Source organism: Dicentrarchus labrax, unplaced genomic scaffold (genome assembly GCF_905237075.1).
Source record: "Dicentrarchus labrax unplaced genomic scaffold, dlabrax2021, whole genome shotgun sequence".
Lineage (NCBI taxonomy): Eukaryota > Metazoa > Chordata > Actinopteri > Moronidae > Dicentrarchus > Dicentrarchus labrax.
The window spans coordinates 19,631,396-19,654,914 of NW_026136702.1; the positions used below are offsets into that span (position 1 = coordinate 19,631,396).

Here is a 23,519-nt window from a genome sequence, read left to right on the forward strand (position 1 = left end):
TATTTTCTTTTATAGTGTTAAATTTCACTTACGGATGTCGCATTTTATATTAATGTAACCTCGGGCTGCAATTACCAGCAAATACCCTGCTTTTTACTTAATGTGGTTGTGTTTATGATTTAGGCATCATCTAAAATGTGAGCCTATTTAATTGTGCTTCTGGGTATACTTTTTTGTTCCAGAGGTGATCACATATGACATGCATTTCATTTTATTACTATATAAAAACAGTCAAACGAGACCTTGAATGGCCCAAGACAATTCTGTAACAAACTGGCATTTAAAATAAGCATTATTTGTGTCGTTTGTGTAAATATTTTGTTTTACTATGTATTCTATTTTATAAAACAAGTATCTAAACAGATTTGTGCCACCACTAAGAGACTGTAAATATAAATGTAATTTTCCATTTATAATTTCACAGTCAGACTAAAGTTAAACTCTAAATATCATATGAATTTGGTGTGGTTTTTGTTTTCAAAGGCTTGAAAGCTTTTGTAAATTTCAGAGTAAAATAGAAATGCAATTTAAAAATACAATATCGTATCATAAAACCCTCACAACTCAAATTTATTTTACATCAAGGTTTTCACATCAAATTAAGGATTACACATGCCTCCATCAAAGTCCAACAACAAACAGTTCCTCTTATAGTGATATTATATATGGTTGTCAAATATTTTAATACATTGTCTTCAAGTGTATGTATTGAAGTATAAGACATGAATATATTAAAATACAAGCTGAGTAATAGTGCAATAAATGCAAGGACGGACACTTGACACAAAAGTAGAAGACAGGCATGAAATAATGGTATGTCATTCAATATTTGGTTTGATTTAATACAGTTAATATGTCTTTCTTATGCAGTCAGTCGTTTTTCTAAAAACACAGAAACAAAATAATAACCAATATCAAAAATCATAAGAATAATTCATGTAGATTGTCTTTGCTTGAAAAAAAAAAGATTATATTTATATGCTAATTAGATTGCTAAATGTTATCGTATAATTGTCATTTGTTATTAACCTTGCACAGGCACGTCACTTATAAACAAATTCACATGAACAGCAAGAGGATTTATAATTAAAAAAAATTGTGACATCAATAGTGGTATATCATTTCAGTTTATAAAAGCTCACACACACACACACACACACACACACACACACACACACACACACACACACACACACACACACACACACACACACACTCACTCACTCACTCCATTAGATTGTCAGCAGTGCAAGTCAACATCAAAACACCCCAAAAATAAAACAAATAAATCAAATCAAATACTCAGAGAAATGTGAACTGCAAAACAGAAGGCTCCACTGATAAGCAAGAGCTTGATCTGTATTTGATGTTTCCCTATATTTAGTTTTTTTAATGTATGTCCTCATTCCTTACTATATTAGGACATGAAGGCCTGAGGCACAGAGAGGGTTCATTTGTCCACAGTAGGCCACATGACTTCAGAGGGAAGTTGGGTTCAAACGAGGCAAAAGGAGCATTCTGAATGTTTTCTTGATAAGAGAGAGAATATTCAATAGAGACCTTGCTGTTTTTTTTCACTGTCTATGGTGTGTTTGTACTCAAGAAAAAAACATGGGGCCTAAACATGAGCCTTGGGGTTCTCCTTAGATGACAGTGTTTGTCTTTTATTTATGTCTCTATTAACCTGCCTAAAATACAGTGCTGTGACACAGTTTCCGGAGTTGTCACACAGTCTGTACATGAGGTTGGAAGAAAGACTGTCTCTTACTTCTTTCTCCCTCACCTGTCCATCAAAACAGGTGGTATCCTGTGTAGTACTGCAGTCTGTCTCTTTTCAGTTTCTTCTCTTTCATTCTTCTGTTCTGGAACCAGATTTTCACCTGTCTGGATCAGCAAAGAATAGAATAAAAAACATCTTTTACTATATGATTTCTTTGTGCTGTTCTCACTAAGACAGAGTGCATTTTAAGTTCCTCAGACAGAATTTTGGTGGGGAAAGTCATCACCAACCTTTTTTTATTGGTTATGCCTACATCTACTATGCCTACAACAAACGCACATGCCAAATAAATATGATGATGAATCTTTAAAACTAAAAAGATTTATTTTAAATGCCAGTTACAGAAACATCATCAGTTCCCCGATACTACACATGGTGTGGAATAGTGTAACTTTGTGTGTTACGTCTATCACTACCTTGGCTTCTCACTCACTTATTTTTATTACCAATTAATATGCCAATTACTTTTGTGATTAATCAATTAATTGTTTGGTCTACAAAAAGTGAGAAAATTGTAAAATGTTTTCTCCTTCCAGTGTAAAATAAATTAATTTAAATAATTATCCTACTCATGGGTTCCATAGCACTGTGCTGCAAGTGGAACCAGAAACTGGGTAATTGGATTATATTAAATGAAAAATGCTTCACTGCAGCCAGAAGCTTATGCTGAATAACGCCTGGTGAGCCATAATTTAACCTGCAGCAGGTTGTATTTTACAAATCTTTCATATGTGAGTCAGTGAATCAAAACTGGGGCCCAGGTCTGCCTGGCCTAATTATTTTACAATGCAACATGTAATTTTTATTTCAATTAAAATTAAATAAATAAATAAAAATTAATATTGCAACATGGACGCACCGATCTGTCAGGCGTAGATGGCGGGACAGCTGCATGCGTCTGTCCTTGTTAATGTAAATGTTGAATAGAAACTCTCTCTCCAGCTCTCTGATCTGCTGCTTAGAGTAAGGACAACGCTTCTTCCTCCTCACACAGGGCTCTGCTGGAGAGAGAGGGAAAAGGTTAAACATGATAATAAACATAGATAGATAGATAGATAGATAGATAGATAGATAGATAGATAGACAGACAGACAGACAGATAGACAGATAGAGAGTTGGGGTGCTGATTAGAATGGTCAGAATATCCATCTAACAGAGATGAGCAACAATTTTTGACTTGATACAAAATTACAATTTTATTGACATTAATTGTCATTTTTAATTTAAGGTGAATGTAAAGGTCTGACTCAAAACAGTGAGATCAAAAAACACAACCTTCATGCTGTAAATCCTAAATTGAGCTAATTAATACAACTTTACACTTACTTACTATTTACAAGTGTTACAAGTGTTCACATAGTTATTTGTAACCATCTATAGGCAGAACCATAGGCCCACATGCATGGTTAGTACCATGTTACTAATTACTATTTCAGCAGCCAACCACTGGTTGCATGCAACTAAAAATACCAACAAATGGACAGAAAATAGGGACATTAACCAGGGCTGTTTATATCACTTTGAATTAATCCTGGCTTCATTCACAACAGACAGTATCTACATAGGGAAAATTGTTAATATGAAAAGTAGGCTACGATTTTTAACCTTATAAACATGAGCCACGCTGTAGGCTATATTCGGGTTTAGAGACATTACATTGTTCTATTGGAGCAATTAAGTGCATTCCTTTTGTTTTTTATACTTGTACAAGAAAAGTAGTAGCCTACATTATTTTTTGTATCCCAATGTTTTATTTTGAAAAGCAAATATCTCTGTCTGTCTAAACTGCTGTCTGATTTCTCAGAAATGTAATTTAGGAGTGAATCAATGTAACCAGTCTGTAGCTGGAATTATATTATGTTATTGTATGGCTTCTACTCACTCGGTGCATGGCTGTAGTCTCCTCCGCTGCCGCTGGATAACGGCGCATCCTCCTCGTCCTCCTTCCCAGGCCGGGGTGAGTCTGACCCCTCCCTCACCTCGCTGCTGTCCCCGCTATGACAGCTCGTGCACTCGGCCCGATTGGTATCTTTCTCCTCTTGGCTCCCAGGTGTAATATCCGCTTTCGGGTCCACTCCTTCTTCTGCATACTCGAAAAACTGATCGAAAACCGGCGGCAGGACTCTGCTGCGCCCTGCCGGGAAGAGGAGCTGTGGGTCCGGACTGAACGCGGTGTATCTGCCGGGGGGGAAGCTCCGCGGGTTTTCTACAAACGACTGGGCGTGAAAACGGGGATCAGACGCGCCGTACAGAAAGCAGTCCTTGCTGGTGTTGAATATAGTGTCCGACGAAGAGCCATGGTAGTCGTGATGAACTTTCCCCGGTAAGTTGAAGCAGGATGACGACGGAGAGGTGATGGGACGGTTCGCCTGGTAGAGGCTCCATTTCCACGGAGGAGGATACTGCTGCCGTGGCTCATGGTAGCAGTGGCCCCGGTACTCCAGCAAAGCGGTGCCGTTCTCCGTTAAAAACGGTGAGGTGATCGAGCCAAAGTCAGACTTTGACGAAAAGGAGCAGTTTGGAAAATACATGGATAGTCTAATTAAAATACTCTTTTGAACAGGCTGCTGTTTGATCAGAAACAGGGCAATATTACCCTGTTGCCTTAAATCATAATGTAAATTTAATTTAAACCTAATTCTGCGTCGTGACCTAAGCCCTGAAAGTTAAAGCAAGAATCATAATTGTGATAACCTATGAGTAATAAGCCACATCTCCTCATTACTTCCAAGACCTCAATGAGACCACCTCTCAATGTCCTTTGGAAAGTGAGGAAAACATACTGTAGTCTTTGACCTTGAGCCTGCCCAAACTCGGTCTGCTGAGTACAATTAACTAAACCTACAGCCTACAGGCTGGGCTGCACGTTTTTGTAGTCAGGCCAGCCCCAAACACACACACACACACACAGGCACACACACAGTAACGTAGTTAAGCCTTTATGACATTTTGAATAAAACATAAATAGATTGTCAAAAGGTGAAGTTGAAATGTAAACCTGACAGTGAGTGTCTGTACTGTAAGCCTTTAATAAAAATCTGTTTTTCAAGCATAAAGACAAACATTCCTTCTGTATATTGATTCTCTATGGATGTATAGGGTTAGATAAGACTTCCTGGATATTTTTGACTTGTAGTACCGTACCAGATGTTTAAAGCAGATTTCTTCAACTTCATGGAAAAGGAAGGAGCGCAAACAAGTTGTGCTAGGCTGGACTTCATAGTCCATTTTGGACATTTATGACAGAGGCTTAGTTTGGACTAAATGTAGGCTATTTGATTAAACCCCAAAAAGAGCCATTTCAAAGGTTTTTATCTGCTGTGATCAGTCATTGAGTCTTATGTCCCCAGGCTGAGTCCAATTAAAGGAAATGGGATAATGAAAGCTGCTTGGTGCCTGACTTGCTTCTTCTCATCTTTTATAGTATTAATATTGTGGCTTAGTGACTGACTTATGTAGAATATGATGTGTTTGAAGGGAGCATTATAATTTTACTCACATGATTTTTAAGGCTCAGATACTAATTCTGATATTTTGCTGTGCTGACCCAATTTCCATTCTTAAACATTAAAAAGATTTTTCCTGCTGAATTTATCCTTAACATTGTGAGAAATATTGCAACTGTGCTTTAAAAACGTGTATAAAACGTGTTTCAACATGTTATGAAATTCCATTATCTGCTCAGTATTTTGCAAGCTAATAGCTCTTTAACCCCCTCTAGTTTTTTTCTGATATTTAATTAGGTAGTAGCAGTAGGTACAGTAACAATAGTCACACAGCAGCAGTGGAAGTAGATACATTTATATTAAGTATTTATCTTATAGTTAAATTCAGGCTAGTAAGAATACTAGCTGCAGTAGCACAATCACTGGTTTCAGACAACAGGTTATTGGTCATTTCTTTATGAAGTCAAGTACGTAAGAGCTCTGTAAAAGGAAAACCTTGTTGTGTGAGGGGCTTTCCCCATTTATTGCGTCTGTATGTGTCAAATCAAAAGATATTTCCTATTTCACGCATTCACTCCTCATGAGGACATCTCACTGAAACACATCCCTGCATTGTTGTGACGGAAAGGTTATTAACACTTAATGCCCCAGAGTTATGTTTTTGATGTTCTTCTTATATATTGACCATATAATGTTCAGTTCTGACATGCACTTTATAGCTTATGACATAAAAGTGCTGCTCAGTATAGATGCATGAGAAATAAGATCTGTCACACAAGGAAGGTTGATTAAGGCTTGTTAACACTGACAAAGCACACACACTACCATAGGCTCCGGTAAAGACCATAATATATTAGATGCCACTTCAATTGATTATTTTAATAATAAACGAGATTTAAACTTCCGGAAAAACTTCAGGAAAAAGGCAGTTGGAGGCTGTTGCCAATCTTAAGAGAAGGATGGTGAAGGCCAACCAACACAGCTAGGCCTATAAACCCAGACCCACAACATCTTTAAACCCCAAACAAAACCTGCAAACAGGATTACCAACCAAAATCCAAATTCAGTTTATTAACTATATAACAAAAGGCCTGTGCTGGTGGGAGCTGGGCTCTCTCTCTCTCTCTCTCTCTCTCTCTCTCTCTCTCTCTCTCTCTCTCTCTCTCTCTCTCTCTGTCTGTGGACATAAGAAGCTCTGGTTCATTACTTAGTGAGGCTCTCTGCAGAGAGAAGACATGAGAACAGAGACAATAGACAGAGGATGAGGGAACGCCACCAGAGGATTGGCTTACTGGCTCACTACCTTTCTGTTAGAGAGGCTGTCGACAGGAGAGGCATTGAGTATGTAGGGGATGTAAATCATGTCCAGGAGTGGCTTTTTAATGTAACAGGACCAGTGCACACCATTGTCAGGAAATATAATGCAAATTGTCAGCATGTATGTTAGTGTTGCTTGATAGTTCAGTTAAATGAGTTACGTTCTCCTGTTGGCCAAGAGGTCCTTTTCACAGAAGACATTTTGACATGTCAGAGTGGGAAAAGCACAGGTGTAAATAATAAAATGGTGGCTAAATTTCATTCAGCTGCTTCAGTTTCAGGGTCCTGCTATTGTATCTGTCACACTACTGGGACGCTTCAGAAGGGTTAACATTATTGTTAACAGCTGTGTTTTTCCTACTATGAAAAGTCTGCTGTGAAAAATACCTCTAGTTCTGGTTCGCTGTCCAGCAGTGTGTTGGACAGTGTATGTAGGCTATGTGGATGTTTTTTCACATGACCTACACTGTCTTTGGTGCCTCAGCAGGTGTCTTGTGGGCTGCTACGCTTTGGGACGTTTCCATCATTGTTAGAGGATATGATTGGGCTGTTTCTCTCACTGCAGGTGTTCATGGCTGCTTCTGTGACCAACCAATGGTAAATATGATGACATCTTTTAGAGGGTTATGTACACACTCATACAACTAGAAGGACTCTGGGTATTCTTTACACCAACAGATTCTTAGTTGTATGCTTTTGTTTCTGGTTACATCTCATAAATGTGTGTAAAATAACTTATAACTTACAGAAAAGCAGGGCTGTTGCAGCCAGAGTGAACTCGATGAACAAACCAGATGTAGACCTAAAATGCGCATTATCATAGACAGATGGAAGTCCTTAAAGGAGCCAAAATAGGCCACACCAGACACCCCTTAGGCCTGTAGAGATATAAATACCGTAGTGGTGTATAGGGATCTTCCCATGTATTGTATAATAAATATTTATGTCTAATTGAAAGACTTTGTCTATTTAATGCTCAGCAACAGGACATCTGAATGAAACATTAGGACATTGTCCAAATGGGAAGGTCATCTACTTTAACCCTTTTTCAGCAACTCCTTTTCTTGTTTTTCTTCTTACTATATGCTTTATATGCTTTATCCTTATATGCTATTATATGTTATATGGTTAATTACTGGAGCACACACTGTTGCTCTAATGTTTAACATCCCAGACAACACATGATGTTCTCCAGTACACATGCTATTTGGTATAAGCTACTGATTATGTCTCCCTCGACCCAATTATTCTGACTGTAGCTTTGTGTTTTGATGTGTACACAACGGAGCCTGTGGATGAAAGACGGCAACAGAAATAATGGATGAAATAAGCTTTTAGTTTAACGTAAAATCACCTGGACTGTTTCCTTCATTACATTTCAGAATTGGATTTAAATCGATGAAACACCGAATGTAGACCTGAGATATTATGTGCAGGTGGTGTTACACCATTGGAAACGTCGAAACGACAAAAAAAAAATAATCTAACCGTCAGACCGTGGCTATAGGCCTAGACCTGATTACCAATATTATCAGTAGGTTATTATTATTATTATTATGATTTTTTAAATTATTATTAGTAGTAGTAATCTGAGGGAGAGATTTCTCAGGGTCTTCACTGAAATCTCACAGCAGCATTAACGCTATTTAAGTGTGAGGTGCTGAAATATTAAAACCCTTATTAATTATTTAATTAGCATCCATTAACCCCATTAGTCAACGCGCACTATCCTGTAGATTTATAGCTACATGTTGTGAAAATGCTTTGTTTTTGTTCATTTGAAGTAAACAAACCAACATTTTGTAGGCTACAAGACATTTTGCGCATTAAACGCAATTAATTGCGTTTCATTCAGTGAAAGTGCAAGTCAAAAAGTATTACTGTAATCTTTCTCTTAGATAATGTAGTGAAACATTCAGGCATGTCAGCACGTAGCGCATTTACAGAGGGCGTTTGGCGCGCTGGATGGGGAACATACACAAACTAAAGAGAGCAAAGGAAGATAAGGACGGAAATATAAAATTAATGAATGAAGCATAATCACATATATTAAATAGTGATTGACTGTCAATAGTCGAATAACGAAATAAAGCTGGAGGCTTACCTTGTTAGGTGGATTAAAGGCCGAGCAGCAGCAATATCCAGACAAACTTCACGGGCTGTGCGTCGGCACGGTCGTCTGTCCTAAAGCAGGTGTTTGATAGACACACACTGACTGCCAAGTCCAATAAACGGTCTAACCCCCCCCAAACTAAAGTGTCTTTGAACCATGTGCCGTCCACTCGAAATGTTCAGTCAGTAAAAGACTGCAAATGGTGGCGTGTAAGAGGCCTTTCATCCTCACTGCGACCCAGTGGAGGGGGCAATATAAAAAGAGGCTAAAATATCTAATCATATGCAACCTACAATCGTACAGATAGCTGTATATACAGTTAATAATATATGTTTAATTAAGAAAAGGTAAGACTGCAGGGGAAAACAGCAGATAGATTAAGGGACTGGCCAATGTTGCGCAGATTTTCAGTGTTTTATTTCTTAGATTCTTTGACAGTTTCAACGGATCAAATCAAATGTTTACCTTCAGCCTACTTTTGTCACAGTGTAAAATAAAATCTACTGGAATTACGGTAGCCTATGTAGGTTACATGTATTTTAGACATATCTAATCAATTGAGTTACTTTACTGAACGCTCACTAAAAGATTAAATTGTTCAAGATTAAAAATACACACAATATATTTCCATGTTTACTTTCATTGACAAAAAATATATAATTTAGATGCACATTTTATTTTATTTTGTCAGATACATTCCCATGATGTGATTACTCTTTGGTGTGTTGTGACTTTGCAGCATCCATTTGGCCCAGACAAGCAGACTGCTGCTGAATGATTAAAAAAAAAAAAAAAGATCCTTGCTGTTAATTTTCACTCAGAGTGTTTAATTTATTAAGGGTTAATGAAACGGAAATAACATCAGCATCAGGATTATTCATCAGCTATATTATACATCAACAGCATATTGTTGTGTGTGTGTTTGTGGTGTGTGTGTGTGTGTGTGTGTGTGTGTGTGTGTGTGTGTGCTAGTGTGCGTGTGTGAGTGAGTGTGTGAGTGTGTGTGTGAGTGAGTGAGTGAGGGAGGGAGGGAGGGAGAAAGAGGGAGAATTTTATTAGGCCCATAACTCTTCAGACTCCAGAGGAAGCTGTAAGCATTAAAGCTGAAGGCCAAATCTCTGCACACTGCAGCCTAATCTGAAACAGCTCAGCTGGGAGTTGACAAAATGCTGCTGAATATTAGAGAGATTCCACGGCTTCACAACATTGTCTACAATGCGCTCACAGTGGAAACACTATGAGAACACATGTGCGTGTCTGAAGAGCCGGACTGGGCCACAGATTGTTTTGGTGTGTTATATTCAGCAGGCCAGATTCTTTTATGCAGAATAAGTCACTTTTATAGAAGCAAAAGTATGAAATTTTAAATGTATATCTGAGGTTCTGCCAAACTATGTGCAGGTAGCATGTGATCTCAAAACTCTGTGCAAAGTGTCTCACCAGCTGTTGTTACCCGCAGAGAGGAAGGGAGAGAGAGCATTATTGTGAAAATACCTATTCAGCTGTTCATATGGAAAGGAAATTATTACTTTGCAGATATTTTGGAAGTGATCCTATTCAAATAAAAGAACTTAGTGACATGTGTAACGATAAGATTACCAGTAATTGTACACAGCTTGGTGACATCCCAATGAAAATATATTATTTTCTGTCCCACGGCTCACTTGATGCTGCATTCACGTGGAATAATACAGTTGCGACATCTAGTGGCTAAAACTAGATTTACAGCTTAAAATTGCATTAAAAGCCATGACGCTATATTTAATTTATATAGGGTTCCTTTTTGGACGTTATCTTTTCTTATTTCATTTTTCATTTTTCATTTTTCATCTGCCATCCCTCCAGGACCTGAGCGCCTCCAGGACCACGAGGCCTGCAGGTAGGATTGTGGCTGACCTCCTGCTGTCCTCCTTCCCCGGATACAAACTTCCTGAGACACTTCTATGGCGGGAGGCTGCGACTCATGAGGACCAAAAGAACAATATCTTCCCATCTGCTGCTGGCCTCACCCGCAAGGCCCGGGACATCCCATTGATACTGACTCTTACACCCACCACCCTGTCACCTATTATGATACGTTGCACATTGCAAATATCTTTTATATTATACTGTGAGCTTGCACATTTTCTCGTATTTTGCACGTTCCTCCACAAACTGCAGGGAGTCACATCGTTTTCTTTTTATATTACATATTGTATCTTTTTATTGTGTTTATTTCATCTTTATTTATATTTTCCCTTGTAGGTTTACTGTTATGCACCATTATACCATGGCAAATTTCTTGTAGGCCATACATGTGAAAACCTACATGGCAATAAACCTGATTCTGATTCTGATATTTCTAAATATAATTGCTATTTTTTATTATTAATTGCAATGTGTATTTGTTTTCACTATTGTATATTGGTATTCACTAGGCCTATTTGATTCCCGTCTTCTCATTATTTGCTGTGAATGTTTATTATGATAATTGTGCACATATTGAATAATTTCTTATGATTGATTGCTGGATACTGGCACCAATTCCGGCACACTGGCACACTTCATGTCCATAAGGTAAAATAAATACAGGATTATTTAACTTGAGACATTCCAAGCAATTCAGATCGACTAATTAACATGTTTTTTATTTATTTACTAAATTCGTTGATTTAATTGAAAAAAATCTGCCAAGTTGTTTCTGAACGCAATCCTTCCCTTAACCGTAATGCTTAAACACTCCCTACATCTTATCGATGAAAAACCCATCAGAAACTACAATGCAAAGGACTCTGGGAAAAACAAATCCACCTCTGCTCCCGGGTTACGTCATCCATAAGTTACGTCCTGTACGTCTCCACGCCGCCGCGCCAACTCTCGCTGGGCAGTTGTGATGTCAGTTGAGGTAACAGCAGCAGTCTGCAGCTGTCTGCACTGAGTTGACCCAAGAAGCGGTCAGCGGACTCATTCAAACACTACCTAATGTAAGTACTTGTTTCAATGGAGGGCCTAATGAAGACCAGCCGTAACGACGTCGGTTTCTAGTCTGATAACTGTTACTGACGCGGTAACATAGCTAAGCTATCTTAACATTAACTAACGTTAGCTGGTTAGGGTACAGCAGTTAACATAATGTTACCCTTTAGGAACAGTTCTGTTTAATTCAAACCAAATGTAACTTTATATCTAACGTAAAGTCAAAGCTCACGGGATTAAAAGCCACTCTTTGTGGTTACATAACGTTATTGGTGCTTGCTAGCAGCGGTGTAAAGTGTCCAGTGTTTTGATGGAGCAGCTAACGTTAGCTTCAACTCCATTAGCTGGAAACGTGCAGATTACCGATCTAACGTGACAACACAATGCTAAATAAATGTAACGTACTTGTTATACACCGTTTAATTGTTGGTATATGTATGCTATTGTCTCCCACTCTCTCTCTGGATATTAGCAAACTCGTATTATGTAAAAAAAACCCTGAATATTTCTTGCTGTTTGCTCATTGTCTTTTCTCTAAAATGTTCTGGTAGAACAGCAGCCGTGATATCACAACCACAGTTACACGTGGACTTAAATCATGTGTAAAAAATACTGAGTCATGTTCTCATAGGTCTTATCTATTCAAAAGGTAGACCACTCCTGGATGTCATCAGAACTTTTGAATAGATGTTGCCCTCTATCCACAGAGATAAAACGAGCTGTGTATCGTGTTTGCTTTGGCCATGAACAGTTTTCACTGCTGAATATATAATGGAATATGCTATTTGATGTAAACTACTTCACAGACAGTTTTCAGCAGAAGCCCTACCTTGCAGCGTAATATTTGTCAGTACTGTGCTGCCCCATATTTTCATTGGATTCTTTAAGTTATGTAATGAGTCATAAGCAGAGATTTTAATAATAAATCCACTAGAACAACGCTGGCCATTGTGTACAGTTGTATAGGCAGTGTGCTAAATCCTGCGATGATGTAAGCGTTTTGTAAATATCATGTCAGGGTTAATATGTGGTGTTTAAAATCAACAGCATAAAATGTGTAACTTCATGTAACAGCAGGGATTATGTGCTTTGTTTAACAGAGACTTTCTGTTCCATAGTGAGCCAAAGGAATCAAAGAGGGGACTACTGTAATTTACAGATATGGGGGCCCTGTTGTCCCGGTGGAAGGTAAGTGGATGAGAGTTAAAGGTCCAAGGTTGCAACCAATTGAATACTGCTCACCTTCCACGCATGTGGGAGAAACTACGGTGGCCGAGATACTGGTGAAAAACACCAAAGGCCTGTAGAGAAGCAGTGAATGGTTTGTCTGTTCTGGGCTACTGTAGAAACATGGCGGTTCAACATGACGGTCTCTGTGGAAGAGAACATGCACCCTCTGTAGATAACATACACTAATGAAAACATACCTATGAATGTTTTATTCCATTTTTATCAATAGATCCTCCTAAATGTTACACACTGGACCTTTCAGTCGGTGGGACTGACATTTAAAATATGACTTTCATCACAGGGATTTAAGAAGGCTCATATCTGTTGAGCCAAGTCATGCAGTAACTAAGCCAGTATTAGTAAAATCTGTTTCAAAATATACAGGCACCGGTTGAAGATAGACAGAAATCCATAAGACTGACCCTCTACCCGGACCAGTCAAGTTTTTAAAAACAGTAGCATTTAAAGTCTGGTCTTATCAGACTTATCAAAATGTTAAGTCTTGGATTCTGATCCACTTTATGATACATACATATACACTGTACCCTGCACCTGAGCTAGATGAAGTTCATATTTTTACACATACTATTTTTAAACACATACCAAAGAAGTCAAAGGGAATGATGGATAAGTAAGCATGTTTTTACAGGACCAGGGTTTATTGTTCACTGACAAATCAATCAGTGCTGAATCTATGGCTTGGCTATGAGTGACACTGCTGGGTGTTGGGGCCTGTGTCTACATAGTTCCCAGTCTTTTTTCAGTTTTCAGTTTTTGTGCGGGCGCATCTAGAAGACTAGACTAGAGACTCTCTGAATTATTCAGAAAGGCGCTGGTGTCGTCACTGTCGCTTATTTTCAGTCAGCCAGTCATACATTAGATGGGGGGTTCGTTATTCTGGTAACCAAGAAAATGGAGGCAAAGCTTGTTCTGACTCTGCCTGTCTACCCTGAGCTTTATGATACGTCAGACAGAAACTGTCATAACAGAGAGAAAGGAAACATAAAAAGGAAGAAAACTATGCTGAGAGTTCTCTACCATGTTTTACTGTCATTTATGGTCGCACTAGCTTCTGTCTTTCCCCTGCATGTTTGGCAGTGGTAGGGGCTTAGTTCCTACACTCATACACACAGCTGGATGCAGTGGAGACAGTGAATTGAGTGAAGTGAAGGGAGTTGCGTAACATTTAGGAAAAGCAGAAGTAGTTTGCAGTTATTGCTTTACACAACCACAGCGTCCTTGTTAAGCTAATAGCCAATTGTTAGAATTTGTCGAGATATTGTTGTCATAGAAACAAAATCCTAGCACCCTGCCAGCGTTTTTCTGCCAGAAAGAAATGCTATGTGGACACAGGCCCCTAATTGTTCTAAAAAACCTGATGATAATTAAACAATTTTTATCCTCAATCTAGACAAAGCCAACCACAGTTGAGCAGCTGGAGAGCATTGACAAGGTACTGACTAAACGTTGTATCTGAGTTTATGTACTTACACAACGCCTGACACAGAAAATTGATGGCCTGTCTTTCTTAGACACACTTTGCATTTCAGTTTTTCATAATGAATGTACACAATACAATACAGTCATCTGGGGCCTCTCAAAAGCAGGATTATTGAATTATTGGGGGATCCCACTGAACATTGGGCAGAAAATCCCCCTTTTCACTCACCAAAGTTCCAGCTAAAATCATTAATCCTGCTTCGTCAGAAAGGTCACCATTTTATTGAAAATGTGAATACTTGTGTTAACCTGAAACAGTCACTGATACTTTAGTATGAATGAAATCAAAACACAAATAGAACATAACTAAGTTAAGGAAATAGCTTTCCTGGAAACTCACAACTGGTGATCAACTCCAAACAAAGGTTCTTTGCACTGTTTAATAACCTTTAAACTCAATGTTTCCCTTGTAGGAGATTAAAGAGCTGGAGGAGTTTAGAGCCAAAAACCAACGTCTGCAAAAGGTAAAGCAGCCCAGATGTGCAGTAATATTCTTGAATTGTAGTTTCTTTTTCCTCATCCATGTGTTTATTTGTGTGTATCTGTCTGCAGCTGTGGGTCGGTCGGTTGCTTCTCTACTCGTCAGTCCTGTACCTGCTGACCTCTCTGATCGTGTACTGTCTCTACCTACCTGAACAATGGTTGCAGAGACTAGCCATGGCCCTGCCTTTCTTCATATACCCTGTGCTGTGAGTGTGGACTTTTTATAATATCCTTCACAACCCTCTGCAAAGTATAGATGTGTAATTTTTAATCTGGTCCACAGCAACTTAGCTGTGCCGTTAAAATGTTATTTTAATACCCTCTTTCTTTTATTTGGAACCGTATTAAGAACAGCTGCATCTTTTTATTTCTCATCATCAGGGTGTGGTTCATCAGGAAGTTGTTGGTCTTTCTTTTTTCCAAACGCACTGAGAGAAACAGTAAGTCGTCTGTCGCTCCCTCTCTGTCCATCTGTCCATCCATAACATATCTTTTTGAGGTATTGTTGATTCTAGGTTAACTATTGTCATACTTAACTAAAGTTAAAGTTATTTCTGCTTTTTTTTTTAGGTGATAAACTAGAAGATTTAAAGGCTTCCAAAAAAAAGATTGTAAGTGTCCAATTCTTCACCCTTTTTTTAATGACTTGTTTAAAGCCCCTACAAGAAGTTTTTAACTGGTTTTGAAACTGATTTCAATTTAATACTGATGCCTCTAGATTAGGCCTGCCCGTGACCCACTGCCCCTTTGTGTTTTAACCAAAGCCGACCATTTAGTCTGCATGTTAGAACGTAGGTTTCCCTTTTCTGTGTTTCCAGCTGGAGGAAGTGATGGAGACAGAGACGTACAAAAATGCCAAACTCATCCTGGAGCGCTTTGATCCAGAAGCCAAGAAAAAAGCTGTGAGTACCATTGTGCATTTATTTACTTTTTCTGTTTGTTTATCTTTTATTGTATATTTGTTTGGTTTGACTTTTGTTTGGTCTGCTGTTATGTTGTAGGAGCTGGAGTCGACTCCGGTGCGCCCTCAGATGACTCCCAGACCAGGACAAGGTACGACACATATCAATACACAACAGAAAGATAAAGCATCACATTTAAATGTTGTCGAGTGTTGTTTGATTGAGCTCAGGTTGGACTTATCCAGAGACCAGAGCTACAAAAAGTGATTCCTTGTCTCTACAATAGTGATTAAAGGGATAGACTCATTAAAAGTTGAATGATGAATTTCTCTCCTATTTGTAGAGATTCGACAGAGAGGGGTGGCAATGAGACCCATGCCGGGAACCCCGGCTGCAATGGCAATGACTCCTGTTGGAGCACGACTCCCATTGGGACCCGGGGGCACACCTGTGGGTAAGGGGGCACACAGAGATACTTTGACATTGTGATGAAGTATCACAGTTTGTAAGTGAATCTACTTTGATGGCAGGTCCATACAGCATCGTGAGTTGACAGTGAGAGTTGTGTTCTTTCACCAAGGAATATTGCAAGTCAAGTCTAGCCTGTCTGTGCAGATTCTCAGCATCCAGGTCATGGGCGAAGTACTAAGTCAAAGGCAACTGGAATTAACCTCCTATGTCCAGTTGCCTTTGTCTCAGTCCGGTTAGGCATCTGTTTGTGTCTTTATCCCATGTTGCTCTCCCTACAGAACCTGTTCCTCTCTCAGCTCCAGGAGGACCGCCGGAGAGATCTGCTCTGTCTGCCTCTATCCTCCAGGGGGCAGTGCCCAGGACCCCTTGCTCCCCTATACCAGGTGTAGGTAGGTTGTAAAGCCTTTGAGCGTATCTTGGCGTTAATGTTTGAGAAAAAAGAAAATTTACGTTTATGTGGACTGTCTTTGCAGGTATGCATCCACCAGGTCCTCCATTAGCAAGACCCATTCTGCCCAAAGACAGAGGAGCTGTGGACCGAGTCATTGAGTACCTGGTAGGAGATGGACCACAGAACAGGTGAAGACCCTTTTTTCTTTCTTTCAAATCCCTTATGGGAGTAGCTTACAACTTACTCCCAAATTTCCATTCTTATTGAGCAGTCTGCACATTGTCTCTGCAGAGACAAGGGAGTGGTGTTTAGTCATATTTAGACCATGTTAGTGGGTTGGGCCTTTCAGAGCTAGAATCATCTTCCAATCTCAGATTTACTGAATCTTTGGACCGTTTTAACTGACTTGTTTCGTCATCCATATGTCATATTATACATTATTTATGTATGTATGTGTATGCATGTGTTAACCTTTGATTGAAAGGCAAAGTACATACTCTGGGGTGCATGTCTCCAGCGGTTATTAGAAGTCCTCTAGGAAACAAGTAATCACTAAGGGAAATAGACAAGCAACTTTAACCAAATAACACTGAATATCAAAAAATGATTATATCAAACGGTTTTCTTCTCCTCTCTGTCCCTTCTTCCTTCCTATAGATATGCTCTGATCTGCCAACAGTGTTTTTCTCATAACGGGATGGCTCTGAAAGAAGAGTTTGAATATTTAGGTAAGAACACTAATGCAGCACTACATTTAATAAGTATTAAGTTAAGTATCTGAGTATCTCAATTAAGAGAGAACATAATGTTAGCTGAGTGTTTGAGATTATTAACTCAAGAAAGTTATTATAATGCATAGCCATAGTTTGATAGATGATACAATGTCTTCTTATTCTCTTTCTTGTTTTCTTCCTCCTCCCTTTCTTTTTCCAACCCCCCCAGCCTTCCGTTGTGCATATTGCTACTTCCTAAATCCTGCCAGGAAGACACGCCCTCAGGCTCCCAGGCTTCCAGAGTTCAGCTATGAGAGGAGGCTGAGAGCAGAATCACGTTCCCCTGGACCAACGCCTCGTTCTGGGACAGACACAGAGGAGAGCGCGCCCCCTTCTGGAGGTATTGAAAAACACAGATACACAGACAAGCAGCAAGCAAGACCAACCAAGATCAGGTCTCCTCAGGTCTGAATTGAGAAAACAGTGAAAGCGGTTTGTGTTAGTGTGAACAAAGCTGAAAGAAGCAAGTCCTAATTGGAACCACTGCTAAAACTGTGGACAAGTACAGAATCATATCTGTCCTTATTAACACACACTGGAACAACAGTCAGACATTGATTGGCTGAACAAACATCCAAGATCAGACAAAAACTGAATTAGCTCTGAATCTGAGATAAGAAGTGAATTGAGAAAATTGGTTCAGACTTTGAAACCAAGATACTGAACAAGTGTGGTATATCGCTGAAAGACCCCCCCAACAAACACTCATACTTAAACTGTTCTGTGCATCTTTATGTTACTTACTCAATATCCTAACAGCCCGTGTTAAATGCTTCTTAGTACAGTGCTCCAGTTGACCTTTTTTAATTTGTTTGCGTTTGATTCTTTTTCCCAACTTTAATGATGTCAGCTTTTATCCTGTTGTAGTTGTTAGTGAGCAATGAGCCAGCCGAGGTGAGACGCCACCACCTTCAAATGTCACTATCCTCTTTACACAGGAAGCAACAAAGAAAAGAAATTGCAAACAACTTTCTTGTTGCAACACAATCCCACCTAGTAACCAAAACAGTTGCAGACAAATATGCAGACAACTTTGTTTGCTTCCTCTCTTTTAAACTATTGCAGGCTAGCATATCAGTTTAAGATGTCTTACCCAAATTTCCACTGAGTTAGTAATATTTTGGAAACTATGTGCATGTGACAGTAATCAGGCCAGTAGAACAGTACAACAGAAGCAGTGAACAGCACTCCAACATTACAGACTGGTTTAAAAAAAAAAGATGCTCAGGTCATAGTAGAAGCAATAAGAATAACCATGTATTACATCAGCCTGCATCCATCAAATTCTACATTCATTGAAGGGTGTAAGCACACTAACCGTGTTACGTTATAGTGGCCAGTGGGTTTAACAGTGTGATCTTGCCTCTAGCCAAGGCTCCGGCTCCGTGGAATTTGGTCCACAGTTTCCAGATGCAGCAGAATCCAAAGAATCCTCAGAACCGCCCTCGGCAGAGTCCAGGTTCCCCCTCCTCTCCCTGCACTGTCTGATCTGGCTTAATTTGAACTGATTTGATAGATTTGATTACACCAGAATGAGTCAAATTTCTTTTGCTGTAGAATCTGTAACATTAGAACGCAGACCATCAAAAACCTTTAATCACACTAAAGAAACAATGGGTTTTAGCAGTTACTGGATCTTTACACTAGACCTGGGTTAAACTGGTGTACAAGTACATTCATTCTATATAGAGAACTAAAATTCATCCTGCAAAGTTTATACAATCACAGAAACTCTTGATTGACAGCTGATCTAGTATCTATTGTCTGAACTGGACTGAATCCTGATGGATAAATCTTTAACATTTGGTTTAGCAAATGCTAAACCAAACTATTGACTTATTATACCCGTTTGACCCAGATCTGGTGTTCACTAAGTGCACAAAATATTTAGACGAGCTTGCTAATCGAATTGTAGGATTTGCTCTCCAGTCTACGTAGTCGATGTCTAAATTGTCTCAAATGCCTAACATGTTCTTTTTAACATGTGTCCTCTATGCCTACATTAGGACCAAAAGAGACCAGAGTTTGTGCCTGGTCGGTTCAGCTTACGTAAAAAAAAAAAAAAAAACACAAGTCAAATATTTTGTGCATAAAGTGTAATTTTGTCTCCGGTCATTGAACCCCCATTGGGACAAGATGTATTTCTTTATGGGAGCGTGGATGATTTTAATGTTAGAGCTTTGATTTGGGGTTTTAATCCTACCCATAGCACATTTTTACCCTATAAGAGTAATAATTGGAGTATAGTTTTTACACACAGTAGAAGATGTATGTCATTCCTATAGAATATTCTTGTTGTGGTCTGCAAGAAGTTAGAATAGAATAGAATAGAAAATAGTAACAATTTTATTACCCATCTCCTCTGGGAAAATGAATCCTGTCTGAATGGGGCTCAATTCTTCATTTTGCCATGGTGTGGATTTATGATTATTTTCTATGAAATGGAATTAATCTTTAAGTTTGAAAAAATTGGTGTGTTTGGATTGAGAATCCAATTTGATTTTTTGATCCACAGTGAATCATATTAAGCATTACTTTAAGAAGCAATGATTCTAAAATTGTAATTATATTATGTTCTTAACATATTTGTATCTGTAACACCAAAGCCTTTGGTATTGATTTTAATGGTGGAAGGGGTTTTATTTGTGTTAAACAGAGAACCTTTGAACTCTCCCTTTTGAAACTGTGTTGTTAGATGGGAGAACGAGGGTTTTAAGGGATGTCAGTAAAGCCTCTTACGTTCTCTGCTTCTCCCATCTCTGTTGTTCAGTCAGCTCTTGTTAAACTGTTAACCGTAACAAAGGGAATGCTGCTAATTCTGCTGATTTTAACTCCCAATAACCAATCATTTCTTGTATTGGAAACTATTCACATTGTCTTGAATGCTCTTTCTCTCACCCTTCCTTCCCTGTTGTTCTGTGTCTTCGCTTCCTGGGTGCATACTGTGCGCATCTCACTTACACTTCTTATCCTTAGATGAGAAAGAGGTGGGGGAAGACGAAGGACCCACTACAGAAGTAGAGAGTGAGACCCAATCACAGGAGAGCAGCAGCAGCAGCAGCAGCAGCAGCAGCAGCAGCAGCAGCAGCAGCAGCAGCAGGAGGAGGAGGAAGGTGAAGAAGTGGTTCAGGAGGAGGAAGAAATGGAAACGGAGCAGAGTCCAGGTGCTGCCTGCGAGACAGAATCTCAGCCATTGTAGTTGCCGAGAGTCTAGAAGAGGACCAGTGACGTCTGATCATTCTGTCCAGACAAAAAGTGTTGGTATTGGCCATGATAGGCAGTTGGCATTTTAAAGCAATATAGGTGGACAAGGACTGTCACCAACAATGATCTCTTTATTCCTTGCAACCAAAAACGTTGCCAATCTCCCTGGTATTTCAGTTTGCAGATTTTAACTTACATTTTTAAAAAACTTTTTAAACCTTATATTTTTTTGTTTAAATTTGACATTTTTCACCATCAAAAGATCATCATACTAAGACAAAGCCATTAGAGGAGATTATGTAGATGATATGTCTGGTAAATGGTGTCTATTCTTAATTAAGAAAATAATGCAGTATGAGGATCTAAATTTTAATGTACTTCATATTTAATTTTAATATTGTCCAATGATATTGCCTAAAATGATTCCAACATATCATGGCCGGAAGGTATAGGACTATTGATTGTAGTTTTAATCTTAAGGCTGTTTCATGATAGAGTAGTTGGCTGCTGAAGATGCTCTATATGTGAGATATTTATTCAGTATTCTATGATTTAGGTTTTAAGTTTGAAGTAGTTGACTGCTGTATGATTTGTTTATGAAAAGGGTTAAGATTTTAGATAGAATGGCTGGTTCACAAATGGTTTGTTCTTAGATGCATGCTTAGATGGAACCTCCTTCACTGAGCGCGGCCGCACTGTGTGTGGTATCGGTTGATTTTGCTCAATATAATTATGATGCCAAATTAAGTATAGTGCATACATACTATTTATTGTTTTGTTGGTTAGCGTACAAACACTTTTCATTTAAGGTCAATGAGAAAACATGAAAAAGTGCCTCTTAAGACAAACCTGTTGTGAATTGGGACCTCATCAATTGTGTTTACAGTACACACAAGAATGCCATAGAATTTAATGGTAATGCTGTGGCTTTCTTCATCTCCTGTTTTTAAATCCCCATCTTAGCCTAAATATAAAAAAAATCTTGGATAAGTTTGTTATGCTCACATTTAACACCGATGCATGTACACATTTTATCCAGCCGAAATGTATGAGTTTTTAAAAATGTTTTATTAGCTTGTCAGAGGAGCGGTATCTGGGATATGAGAGGTTACTCAGAAAACTAGAGTTTGTGCATCTGAAGCTAATGTTGTCCTTGTTAGCTGCACTCTGATCTAGTGGACAAGGAACAAAGGTTCTGTAGGCCGAACAAAAGTAATAGACCAGGGCGTATAACAGTACTTACATCTCCAGTAAATGGATGACACTGACCGGAGAAAACAGCTGCTGCAAGTCAGTCTATACACTGACTGGTGACCACTATGCCTTTGTTTCCTCTCTGTTGGTGAGACAGTTAAGTGCAGCCTGACTTGTTGCTGCTGAACGTCTGTCAGCAGCAACTTAATACTGCAGTTAGCCAGAACACTGAGTGCCGTAACTGAACTCGTTTTGAGGAGAGGTGTGTGTTTGTTAGTCGGCTATTTTAAATGTATGACTCCTTTCATCAGTTAGTGTTACCCTGCAGCTTGGTCTGCTCTCCCTGGGTAGAAACAACGTGCACGCATCGTGTCTAGAGAAGTTGGACTGGAATAATTTCAGTTATTATTTTTTTTAACCAAGCTTTTTTGAAGTATTGGAAAAGTGAGCCGGTACAATTAAATTTATGTTTGATTTTATGAAGATCTGTCTTTGAGATGGGGTCTGTCAACCTAAGCTAACATATAAAAGATAGCATTAGTCTTGATGAGCAATGCTAACAATGAATAAACTGAAACTTTACACATTTGAGGGATGAGAAAAAAATAACAGACTGCAGCTAAAACTGCCAATTTATCTCTACCTGGATATTGCCAACTGTAGTTCTCACTAGGATTATCATTTGTCAAATGCACTGTCGTATTTGCGTTTCCTTACTCCCATTTGCACTGAATTTCTCTTCGTATTTATTTGGCCATATTGTGTTTTAATGTGTTATTCAGGTTTTGCTGCACAGTTTGGTTAAACAATTAGACGCAAAATCTGGAAATGCCATTGTACTGTCACTATTTAAAAGTATAGGCCCAGGTTGGGGACTGTAGCTGTGTAGTTGCTGCAGATTAGCATTTACTGAAAAAAAAAATTGTTTGTTTTGCTTACATTTTAAGTTGTACACTCACAGTAGGTGCCATCCTAATGCCTGGTTTGGTTGCTGCTGTTGTTTCCATTAGTTTACAGTGTAATCTGCCGTATGTGTAGCTACTGAGGCAACATAAAAATCATAGAGGTTCATGGTTCATTTGGCCAGCACTAGCGCCTAGTGTTATTAAATGGAGCCAGAAGAAATAGTGAGTGTCTATGCAAACGTAGATTTATTGTATCACCTGTGTTACACAGGTGTGGTCCTAAAAACACACCCTGGCTAAGTGGGCAAAATATTCTTGAGGGGTATATTTGACAATTTTGGATTGTCACACCAATTCTGTTGTTGACCTCCTTAATCTAGAATCATTTGGCAAAAGTTGTCTGTAAAGTTAAAGAAGGCTAGCCTTCTTAATGTGGACACGGCAGCAAAAGTGCTTTTGGACAAACCTTTGTTTGTTGAGGAGAGTAATGTAATGAATTTATTGTTGCCTGACTCCTTGGCCACAGCTTTGACATTTTGATTTTGTTCCTGTTTTTTGCTGCAACATGTAGTGCAAAATGTTGCATCATGTTACCTGTACCAGCGTACTGACTTGTGGTTCACTGGATAGTAGCGGTGGTACCAAGCTTTGTATCCCTCATTATACTTACTGGTGATGAGCTGACACTCACATATTTAAAACATTTTTTTAGATCCTTAACAAGTTATCTCACACACTGACAGTGGAATACTTTGTGTTTGTAGTTTTGTTTTTCTCTGCTAGATTTATCAGTTATGCTGCTTGTCATTAAGTGTGCGCATGGCACGCCTAATAAAAGTTTTCAACAACAAAGGA

At 38.9% G+C, this 23,519-nt stretch overlaps 2 protein-coding genes across 3 annotated transcripts; one reads left to right on the plus strand and one right to left on the minus strand.

Annotated features, from left to right (window-relative positions):
• Positions 1–541: 541 nt before the first annotated feature.
• LOC127371792 (homeobox protein Hox-D11b-like) lies at positions 542–8,947 on the minus strand. 2 transcript variants are annotated; one of them, XM_051414882.1, is made up of 4 exons: positions 8,648–8,947; positions 3,663–4,640; positions 2,640–2,778; positions 542–1,884 (listed from the first exon to the last, which is right to left on the minus strand). In XM_051414882.1, the coding sequence occupies exons 2-4, from the start codon at positions 4,309–4,311 to the stop codon at positions 1,791–1,793; spliced, it is 882 nt and encodes a 293-aa protein (XP_051270842.1). In that variant the 5' UTR covers positions 4,312–4,640; positions 8,648–8,947; the 3' UTR covers positions 542–1,790. The 2 variants fall into 2 exon arrangements, with proteins under 2 accessions (XP_051270842.1, XP_051270835.1); XM_051414875.1 differs by having other exon boundaries at positions 2,640–2,781.
• Positions 8,948–11,484: 2,537 nt separating this feature from the next.
• Positions 11,485–23,516, plus strand: lnpk (lunapark, ER junction formation factor). Its single transcript, XM_051414847.1, is given in 17 exon segments — positions 11,485–11,619; positions 12,730–12,799; positions 14,253–14,294; positions 14,755–14,805; positions 14,894–15,030; positions 15,206–15,264; positions 15,395–15,435; positions 15,643–15,726; positions 15,826–15,877; positions 16,070–16,180; positions 16,494–16,586; positions 16,671–16,776; positions 17,246–17,316; positions 17,531–17,701; positions 18,731–18,820; positions 20,338–20,405; positions 20,408–23,516. Coding segments are annotated over 16 exon segments (1,356 nt in total). The 5' UTR covers positions 11,485–11,619; positions 12,730–12,772; the 3' UTR covers positions 20,561–23,516.
• Positions 23,517–23,519: the final 3 nt, after the last annotated feature.

Excerpts from the sequence above, each read along its gene's own strand:
- LOC127371792 (XM_051414875.1), bottom strand. The coding sequence starts at position 4,311 with ATGTATTTTCCAAACTGCTCCTTTTCGTCAAAGTCTGACTTTGGCTCG. Across the intron at positions 2,782-3,662 it reads AGACTACAGCCATGCACCGA|CAGAGCCCTGTGTGAGGAGG; the intron begins GTGAGTAGAAGC and ends CTCTCTCTCCAG. Across the intron at positions 1,885-2,639 it reads CATCTACGCCTGACAGATCG|ACAGGTGAAAATCTGGTTCC; the intron begins GTGCGTCCATGT and ends TTGCTGATCCAG.